This window comes from Triticum aestivum, chromosome 1D (assembly GCF_018294505.1).
Source record: "Triticum aestivum cultivar Chinese Spring chromosome 1D, IWGSC CS RefSeq v2.1, whole genome shotgun sequence".
NCBI classification, from domain to species: domain Eukaryota; kingdom Viridiplantae; phylum Streptophyta; class Magnoliopsida; order Poales; family Poaceae; genus Triticum; species Triticum aestivum.
The window spans coordinates 368,488,999-368,499,498 of record NC_057796.1 but is presented as its reverse complement, the minus strand read 5'-3'; the positions used below and the strand labels follow the sequence as shown (position 1 = coordinate 368,499,498).

At 46.0% G+C, this 10,500-nt stretch overlaps 1 protein-coding gene and 1 long non-coding RNA gene across 5 annotated transcripts in view; one reads left to right on the top strand and one right to left on the bottom strand.

Moving 5' to 3' along the window:
• Positions 1 to 2,524: 2,524 nt before the first annotated feature.
• LOC123182145 (protein LIKE COV 2) lies at positions 2,525 to 9,171 on the top strand. 4 transcript variants are annotated; one of them, XM_044594619.1, is made up of 8 exons: positions 2,525 to 2,803; positions 5,412 to 5,464; positions 5,546 to 5,655; positions 6,197 to 6,364; positions 6,787 to 6,884; positions 7,732 to 7,858; positions 8,327 to 8,461; positions 8,905 to 9,171. In XM_044594619.1, the coding sequence occupies exons 1-7, from the start codon at positions 2,684 to 2,686 to the stop codon at positions 8,431 to 8,433; spliced, it is 783 nt and encodes a 260-aa protein (XP_044450554.1). In that variant the 5' UTR covers positions 2,525 to 2,683; the 3' UTR covers positions 8,434 to 8,461; positions 8,905 to 9,171. The 4 variants fall into 4 exon arrangements, with proteins under 4 accessions (XP_044450554.1, XP_044450553.1, XP_044450551.1 ...); XM_044594618.1 differs by lacking the exon at positions 8,905 to 9,171 and adding an exon at positions 8,581 to 8,887; XM_044594616.1 differs by lacking the exon at positions 8,905 to 9,171 and adding an exon at positions 8,571 to 8,887.
• A 536-nt stretch (positions 9,172 to 9,707) lies between these two features.
• The window catches only part of LOC123182146 (uncharacterized), a 2,282-nt gene continuing 1,489 nt past the window's right edge, over positions 9,708 to 10,500 (bottom strand). The window contains exon 2 of the long non-coding RNA XR_006492036.1: positions 9,708 to 10,039. This is a non-coding gene — a long non-coding RNA (uncharacterized lncRNA). The remainder of the gene's footprint in view (positions 10,040 to 10,500) is intronic.

The following is a 10,500-nucleotide window of genomic DNA, read 5'->3' as shown; positions in this document are numbered from 1 at the left end:
CTTCAAGCATATATCTGATCCAACCACACTTGAAGCTTTGGCGGTCAGAGAGGGCCTTGATCTTGCTACTAATCTGAATGTTGCAAGGGTTTATGCTGCTACAGACTGCAAAGGAGTGGTACAGGAAGTAGAAGGAGGAAGTGCTGCGGTTTATGGCTCAATAATCAGAGAGATCAAGATACAAATGACTTCGTTTAATTCTTGTAATTTAGTTTATCAGTTTAGAAGCTCAAACTTTGATGCTCACAACTTAGCAAAGCATGCGTTGAGTTTGGGAGCTGGCCGCCATGTTTGGTTAGGCCAGCCAGATGGAATTGCATTCGTCCCTGTAAACATTGTGACGATATAATAAAGCTTTGCGAGGTTGCCTCAATTTTATTTATTTATTTACATAATCATTTAATTATAAGAAAAAAATCAAGTTTTCTTTAAAAGTGTCCACGAATTTTTGACAAAGTTCACGTGGATACCTTTTAAAACAAATGTTCACGTGACTAAAAGTATGTTCGTGTAATTTTAGATATTTTTTATATAAAAAATTCATGTATTTTTATTTTTTTAATTAAGCAAAACATCATGAAATTTTACAAAAAGGTTTCGCACATTTTATGAAAAATATTTGTATAAGTTTTTAAAAGTGTTCACAAATTTTAAATATTTTTTAATTTTAAAAAGTGTTCATGAGTTAAAAAATGTGTGTCTTTGTCAAACATATTTATATAAGTAGGGAAAATAAGAGAAAGAAAAATGAAGGTGGAAAAGAGAAAAGCAAAACAAAAATAGAAATCTAGAAATAAATACAAATTAAAAGAAGAAAAGACATTGAAAGATGGGCCTCGAGCATGTAAAGCACCCATGGACAATCAACGTGTTATTGCCAAAATATCCATTGTATGGCAGTCAGGGCAGACGCCGTGCTATGAAGCGCATGAAATGCTTTTAGTAGTTGTATCACGTCTCAACCCATCAAAACCTTAAGTGTATCTAGCATCAAGCTTGCATCATCGAGATATCGATCCAATCCTAGTACTAGCAATGGGTAAATGGGTTGCCTAGTTTAGCAATCTAAATGTTAACACCTGCTAATTTCTCTTTAGGGAGGGTGGAGGGGGTAGGAGATTTGGTCTTTGTAGGGGAGCGTGCTATGCAACAAAAAAGACTATTCACTCACGTCAATCTCAGGAATACTATGGAGGCACAAGTGATGATCATCTCACCAGTAATCCACCCAACTAAAGGTGAGGAAGAAGAGTTGATGAAGCTCGCTGATTCTTGCAGCTAGGTTATGCCTCCCGGTTACGAGAATTTTCTCCAGGATGATCAACCGATCTAGTGTAGAAGTAGACGACACCTCCAAGGCATCCACGTGTACTGATCTAGAGGCACTTCGTGGATTAAGACAAAGAGGTACTGCGAAAACTAGAGGGAGAGATAGCCTAGCGACGTAACAATCCATAGTCAGTCTAGATCAAAGAAAGAGAGAGGGCAGAGGGCAAGGGTAGTCGCCCTCCAAGGCCTTTTTGTCTGTCCATGGTGCGCTCCCACCTCTCATGTGTAGGTGGATGGGAAATAGGGATGGCCTACTTGGGAGGGGATCCTTCCTTGGTTCGGCCGACCTAGAAGAGGAGTCCTCCTAGGATCCACCCCTCGGGTGGCTTGCCCCACAAGTCATGTGGCAGGCGACCAACTTGGGTCCATGTGGCACCTTGCCCCTCAAGGCATAGGGGGCGGCTCACTAGTCACTAGGGACCCTTCATAATATTCTTGAAGGTTTGAGAACATTTCGGGGTCTTTCAGAAGCTTTAGCACCTTCCAGAGCATTCCAGGTAAATCCGGGACGCTCCCAAACCTCCTAGAACACTTCTGAGGTCATTCGAAATATTTCCGGAGCCCGTTTTCTCATTCTCTATGACCTTCTAGTCCTCCTGCATAACGCTAGTTAGTGAACGTGAGACTTTAATAATATGCGGATATGTTCGGAACACCTTTCGATCGATAATTATAAGCAAGATCTGGGCACCCATAGTAATAACCGCATACCAACGGAGATTTTTTATCAAGCCATCATCTTTTTATTTATTGCTTATACAATCGCATACAATTCCCTTTACTACGGCATACATTACAAAACCGGAGGCCCAATTATTATTATTATTATTTTAGGTGTAACCGGAGGCCCAAATGGACTCATGACCACGGCGGCCCAAACGCAAACAGGAGGACACGGCCCGTCGACTCAGAAGCATCGAACAAACAGTGGGCCCACGGATAAAACCAGGACACCGAGTCAGTCACCGACGACCGACCGCGCGCGCGACGGATTTGACCATGACCCTCGCCGCCGCGCTGCATCTGCAACCCGTAGCGTCCGCCGTCCGCTACGCCTCCTCCTCCTCCTCCCACAGCTGGGCCCACGCTATCTCCGGGACCCACGTTCAGTGACAGGTAGACCGTAGACCCCACGTCACATCCAACCGCACGGGCCCACGAGTACAACACACGGTAGCGTGGGGCAGTTCGGTCACTCCACGACGCGTCCCTCCCTCCCTCCCACCGCGGACTCCGCCACCAACCGCCTCCTCCTCTTTCCGCTGCAGCTGCTGCCGTCACACTAGCTACCGAAACCGTCGCCGTCGCCGTCCTCCTCCTCCGCTCCGCCGCCCGCCTCGACTCCGCCGCCGCAATGCCGGAGGAGAAGGAGTACGTCGCCGTGCCCATGGGCCAGGCGCCGGAGCCCGCGGACCCCGAGGACCCCGTCAAGTCGCCGCCGCGCCCCACCTCGCCGGCCACCTCCACCCGCCAGGTGCGATACGGATCGATCTGCCTTGCCACTCCCTGTAGCCCCCCACGACGTGGCGGGGCTTAGAGTTACCGAAACCCCTCTAGTTGCTTGCTCGGATCTGGGCGTGCCTCGGCGCTGCCGCCGTTTGATCGAATCCAAGGCTTCTGCCTGCCTTCCGGGGTTGTCACCGAGGTTGACTTTAAGGGTTTCCTTGGTTGCATTGGAGGTCCGCTTACTTGTCATGCGTATCGTGTGCTGTTGGTCAGATGTCTATGCCGTAAACAGTCCGAGAAATTGACTGCATCAGTGTCAGTGCGAGTCCTATTGGAGGTAGAGATACCTGTGTTGCTGCGGAGCTCCAGCCAGATGCCTGTGTTCGACAAAACTACTATTCAGATGCACGCCGCAGGTTTTAGAGCAACTCCAACGGACCGACCCAAACGGACGACGCTTTTGTCCGTTTGGGTTGGCCCGGCGGACACTAACGTCCGGCGCTGTGTTTGGGTCGGCGCAAGAGCCCAACGCTGGCCCGACCCATTTCGTCGGCGCGCCAAAAAAAAGTCTTGCAAGCATTTTAAAAATAAATACATGCATTTAATTAAACATAAAAGCCGGCCACGAAGGCCGGCGAAAGTCCACATTACATTAATTAAACACTAAAAACTAGACGACGCGCTTCCCTAGGCGTCCTCGTCGGCGGCGGCTTCTGCGTCGGGGCCGGTGAGGTCGATCAGCGTCGGCGCAGGGCCGGCCCAGGGGAACGTCGTGTTCCAGAGGGCGGCGATGTCGGGCTGCGCCGCCGCTGCCTGGGCCTGGCACGCCTCCTCTTCGGCCTCGCGCTCGAGCATCTGCAGGCGCTCGCCCTCCCGGCGCTCCTCGGCCAGCCGAACGCGGCGCCAGTGGTCGAGGTAGGCCGCCTCCTGCTTCTTCGTCGCCCCGAGCCAGATCGGTGGAGCACTGACCCACTCGCGCACTACTCCGGTCCAGGAGTAGCGCTCGAGGTAGGCCGGCTCCTCCGGCTCGGCTTTGGGCGGGGACGGCGGGGTCACCGGCGGCACGACGCAGTCGCCCGCCACGGAGAGGGCCATGGCCTCCGCCATGGCAGCCTCGAAAGCCGCCTCATCCGCCTCCCTCCACCGCTCCTCCTCCTCGCTCTCCTTAATGGCCGCCTGGTAGGCGGCCTCGGCCTCCTGGTCCTCGTCGCGGACGACGAGTGCGGGCAGCGGCAGGCTGTGGTCGACGCCGCGGACGCCGCGTTGCCTCGCCTCCCCGTGCTCGAAGGCGAACCATCGAGCCCAGTTGGGCGAGTCGACGGCGTAGTGCGGTTCGGCGCGCTGCTCCGGCGTCAGCAATGCCCGCCGGCGCAGCACCTCCTCCACATGGGCCCTCGCCGTCCGCGGCGCCGCCGGCGCTGGGATCCTCTCCGGATCCAAATGCCAGTCATGCGGCAGCGTCACGTCGGGATACGGCAGAGGCACGCGGTGGCGCCAGTGCCACTCGGCCTGGTGCAACGGCACATTGATGCGTTGCCTCTGCCGGGGAGCGCGCGGCGGCGCGGGGAGGGCGGGGAGGGCGGGGAGGGAGGGGGAATGGCGGGCGGGGGCCTTGCCCTTGCGGCTGCTGCCGATGCCGGAGAAGAAGCCCATGCTGGCGGTGGCTAGGGTTGTCGCCGGCGTGGGGGCAGGGGTGGCCAGATGGGGACGGGGGGCGAGTGGCAGTGGATGAGGACGGCCCCGCCGCACGCCCGGCTTAAAAAAGGATGACCGCCGTCGCTGACGCATGGGCCCAAGGTGGGCGGTCGTCATAAATTATGTTGACCGTCGTAGTTGGATGGCCGACAGGTGGGGACGCGGCAGACGGCGAGGAGACGCGCGGCGCGTCCGCTTCGCGTCCGTGCCGGCGCATTCCAGGCGCAATTTTGGGCCGGAAATGGGTCGGCGCGGACGCCGGGCGGACACGATTTGAGTTTGGGTCGGCGCGTTGGGCCGCCACTTTTGTCCGCGCCGACCCAAACGGACGCGGGCGGACGAAATGGGTCGCCCCATTGGAGTTGCTTTTATAACCTGGTAAAAGTGAATTTAATGAAGTTTAGATGTGGTCATCTTGCGTGTGTCTGAATGACCTCCTACAACAGTGTGCTTGGTTTGGTCATGATATTGAACATGCTGTATGCGCATTTGCTTTATTCTCATAAATAGCAAATGCATATGAGCACTGGCTCTGCAGGTTATAGTTCTGTTGGAGAATATGCAAATGCAACTAACAATAGGAATTTGACAACTGCAATTAGTTAACTGCCCCGTAGTATTAGGTTTTTGGAACCCGGAACTCCAAACCCATGAACTGACACTAAAACTTGACAGCATCCTTCTGGGCGATCATACTGCTTAAATATTTTGGTTATCCGTACATATTTTCCATCTTGAAGTGTCGTTTAATTAACCATCGGTTCTTAGCCACTAGAGCGTAAAGATTTTTCGATCAAAGTAGACAACACTTGGACCCAGTATTATTACTTTACGTTCTTGTTCTGTTCTCTCATTTTACCTGAATGAGCTGTACTTTCTCTGCATGCTATGCTATATCTTTTCAAACTAGTTATTTCATACCTAACCTACTCATTCAATAGGCATGCTTTGCGGTCCTTCAAAGCTGGGTGTCAAGAAAATTTATGACTGGATGGTATGCTTTGCAAGAACTGATTCATAGAAGTTGCAATACCTGTAAATTATCCATGCCTAATATTCTCTTTTTTGTTTGCAGTGTAGTTATTTTCCCAATGGCTGTGACATTCTTCATCACTTGGTGGTTTATTCGATTTTTCGATGGATTTTTCAGTCCACTCTATGCAAAGCTTGGAGTTGATGTATTTGGTAATTGTTCCACAAATACTTATGTCTAGCCACTTGCTGGTCATGGTAAAATTGTAGTATCAGACAAACAGTAATACTCTCTCCGTAAAGAAATATAAGAGCGTTTATAGATCACTAAAGTGATCTAAACGCTCTTATATTTCTTTACAGAGGGAGCACATATTTACTCTATTTGTATGCCATATAGTGGTGCAGACTTAGTTAGCCTACTTTTTTTTTCTCTATTGGCTCTTTGCTTGTGTTTGATCTAGATTTAATCTCCAAAAGGATTAACACATGCAGATTTGAGTTCAGAGAGATGTGTTTCTTTCTGTGGGACTGCTAAGGCTATTTAGTTTATATATACTGCTCTCGTTAGTTGTACGATAGAAAAAATGGTACCGAGCTCCTTATGGTGCCAGTTACTGAGATCCTTTGAAATCATTGAGTACATGAGGAAGAAGCAGCCTCAGTCTGTTAAAAACAAACTGTCATCTTAGTTCTACTGACAAATATTCATGATTTGCTCTATACTGAGTACTACAGTTTTTCTTGATTCCAGGCCTTGGGTTTGTGACATCTCTGGTATTCATATTTATTGTTGGAATATTTGTGTCATCATGGGTGGGCTCAACTGTCTTCTGGGTTGGAGAATGGTTTATAAAGAAAATGCCATTTGTAAGGCACATATATTCTGCATCAAAGCAAGTTAGTACTGCTGTTTCACCAGGTAATTTATGATCATCTGGAGTGCTCCAGAATATCTGACAACTGTGTTCGTTCTTTCTTAAATTTCCGTCATGTATGATTTTCATGTTAGTGCATAACTGTTTCTTGAAGAAAAGTGTCAGTGGACGGCGTATAAATATACAAACCCATAACTTCTTAGTCTGGTAAAACATTATATAAGTACCAGTACTTCACAAAGAAACACATTTATAGGCCACTAGTTTTTTTTTAAGTTACATCAGCTTATGAAGTTGATAGGATAATCCACATGAAGACCATATGAATGTTGCGACAACAGCATGTTTGCTATTTCTATGCACCACATCATTGACAAACTGGTTTGATTGAAATCTTTATGTTCCAACTTGTAGTTCCTTCTGCCCAACCAGAAAATTCTTATAATACATTTTATTCATTTGACAGATCAAAATACAGCAGCATTTAAAGAAGTGGCAATAATTAGCCATCCCCGTGCTGGTGAATACGCATTTGGATTCATAACATCGAGCATGATTCTTCAGGTACTTGTTTATGCAAATCGCTTTCTGCAGATGGATTGACGGCGTCAACTGAATTTGAATGCTTCATTCAAGATAATTTACTCATTTATATGCTTTCAAGAGTATTGATTTTTCATAAGCTACACAAAGATTCACACTATACTTGTGTGTGCTCTTTTTTTGTGTTGCCTCATGCATGAAATAGTTCACTTTCAGGAAAGTGTCACCCATTAGTTGTGATTTGTGACATATAAACCCTTTTAAATCTCAAGAGTGTAAAGATTCACCGAAAATAATTAAAGACTAAGCCTAATGTAGCCTGGCTGGCTTATCTTAGTAGTCAGCTTATCGGGATTAACCTATAATCTCTATATTAGGTGGTTTAAATCAGTCACTCCTCTCTCGTACATAAATTTGTTGTGTAAACCCTAAAAAGTCCAGCTAAAGCTGCTTCAAGTTTATGGGGGGCCTTTATACATTAGAGTCACAAGGCCAAATAATAGACTCACTTGGCTCTGTCTCAAAGATTATTTTCTGGTAAGTTTGCATAAGGCCAAATAAGAACAAAACTAAGCATGTCCAATCAATCATAGGACGCGTCAAAACCTACGGTACTTCAGGTCTTGAGCTCTAGAAAATGGTGTAAAGAATTATTTATCAAGTTACATTAAGGACAACTGCTACAGAGAGTCAAGGGACCTTGGTCCTTTCTTGTTTTCTGTTGTTTTGTCCAGGATCAACACTGACAGAAGCGATGAACTTATGTGATACCTAATTGTCTATGTTCACATGGTTAGCATATTAATGTTGAGCCAATATGCTTTGTTTTTGTTGGATTCTGATGTAATCATCTATCATTGCATTGCAGACTGACAAAGGTGATGAAGAACTGTGTAGTGTCTATGTGCCAACCAATCATCTATATATTGGTGATATCTTTTTGGTGAACTCTGCTGAAATTATAAGGCCCAATCTGTCCATTCGAGAAGGGATAGGTTAGTTTTATTTTGACGATCCCCTTTTAAGCTCCTTATCATTTCCACTGTTCTGTTCAAAAGAGAATAATTCAATGCCTTCTATAGCAGCTCCTTTAAATGCTAAATCCTATCAGCACTTGTGAATACTATATGCTGTTCCTTGTTATTTTCTTGCTGGCAGTTTATTTGTAACAGCTCAATCCAGCATTAGCTTATTTTGAGGGCATATCTCTTGTTGTGGTCGTTAAGTTTGATATGATAACCTTTTTAATACTCCCACCGTTCAAAAATATAAGATGTTTTGGATTTTTCAATATGGACTACATACGAACTGAAATCAGTGAACAAACACATTAAAACGTGTCTATATACATCCGATTCAGAAAAAAAGTTATAACATCTTGTATTTGTGAACGGAGGGAGTAGCATTCTTGCTATATCACCTGAATTTCTAATCTTATGTTTCTGCTATTATGCTCTCTACAGAAATAATTGTTTCTGGAGGAATGACCATGCCGCAGGTGATTACAGCGCTAGGACCTGCCCCTGATAAGAACGAGGGCACCCGTTTAAGCAGAATGATGACTGTCTGAAGCTTCAGATATCGCCAGCATATCTCAGGTATAGTCGAAGAACTTCCCAGTACTCCAGGCCATGTGGGCTGCGACTGAACCTAGATTTCTGATCACTGGCCTAAGTTCCTGTAGGTATTGACATTTAACCTTTGTAGATGTTTACAGCTACTAAAGGAATGCCAAAGTCATGGTTGATGCTACATCTGATGTACAATTTGTAGATTAGAAGCTGGAACACAAGGACTGTGCGATAGAGTAAACACCGGTTGTATATTAGGCGGGTTAGAAATTAAAGTGGGGTGCTGATGATAGTCGCGCAGCACACCGCACTTAGGTGGCTTACTGAGATTACTGATAATGGTTTGTGGTTCTTATGTGCTCACAGAATGAGTGCTTAGTTACTCATGTTAGGTCATTACAATGTAACTTCAACTGAGACAGGTTAATTTTTTTTAACTTTTGATTGATGCTATCGCATTGTTTTGTCAGAAGGATAAACAACGTGTTACCCCCAACGTGCGGTCTGGGATGAGGGACAAATCCACCAGGGATGGCTGCCTGTTGTTTGTCGTAGTCTTATCTGTGCGCTTTGCTCTACCGAACATGGGCGACAATTGGCTTGGAAAACTTTTGCCCAGTGAATTATGTACCCTCACTTGACAAATTATTTGGTACTACAAACTTTGAGAGAGCACGGTTCTATTACGAGGCGTTATCGACATCTACAATACTGAGTAAATTAAATATAATTTCATATTGTTTTGTTCTCAGTAAACTTGACTAAAGATAGACAGCGGATTATCGTGCATCGGGAGCTGTGATGATCGATGACTGCCGGGAGATGATGAGTTCTTTCGGCAGGGCAATATAGTGCATTGTGCAATGCCGCTGTGCGTGCGATCGAGCAAGTTACAGAAGGAAGTATTCTGATGCGTGCCGTGATAAAACTCCTAATTTCCTTATTCCTCCTCCTGTAACAGATATGATCGTTGTTTAATAAAGGTTGCCAAAGTTTTAAAAAAAAATACTATACTTGATTAAAGATGGAGAACCTTGAAATCAAAAGAAGTTACTAATACATTTGAAGTAGTTTTCGGCCGCTGGTGGAATCCGCCTTCCTGTTGGTTGGGCGAAAATATTAGCAGCTGGGAATCAGAATCTACTTGAACGCGTATCGCCCCTGATGACCGCCCCAGGTCAGCGATAGCTTCCGCCGCCGCCGAGATGGCCCCGGGGCAACTACTCCTTAGCGTATAAGCTCCATCGACGTTCAACTAATCAGCTGGTGCAAATTTCACCTAAACTTTCATTCACTTGCATACGTTGAAGTTATTCATTGCGTATCACCATTCACCGAAGGAGTCTTTTATTCTAGAGCAAAGGAACCGATCTAGAATAGGATAACAGAAAGGATCAAAGCTAAGAATTAGGTATCCTATTTCCAGTCAGCCCCAACTACTCATTGGCTCCGGGTGATCCTAAGCAACTACCCTCTTCGATGATCCAAGAGTCTTAAGCACCGGAGAAGAAGAGCATCCTGGGCCTCGGAACAGAGGATTTTCCATTGTCTGGTCAGTGCCCCCAGCAGATCCAAAACACAGCGTATACTTCGCCATCTTCGCCCCTAGAAAACAAAATCATTGCGCAAACGCCATAAGCTCCATAAGGCAGCAGAAGTAGTGGTATTAAGGGCTTCACAATGTTTTCTCCTCTTCCAAAAGAAAGAAAGTGATGTAAAAGAAACAGGTACATAAATGTTTAGCTACAATACAATCAAAGAAAAGATGTTGTATTGTCTCCAATTCATTACAGAAGACACAAGTCTTATCTTCCACATGCTTGCGTTTGGTTAGATGATCTATGGTAAGGCTTTTGTTATTGTATATCAGCCACAGAAAAACATGAATGTTAGGGGGAACTTTAATTTTCCAAATATCATCTATTCATCTTTAACATCAGAAGAAAACCCTCCAAAGTTGATCATTTTGTAAAATGATTTGACTGAGTACTGGCTAGATGATTCCAGCATCCAAACAGGGCGGTCTGGGTTGTCAGAGAGGGTGTAACTACATCGATGAGACATAG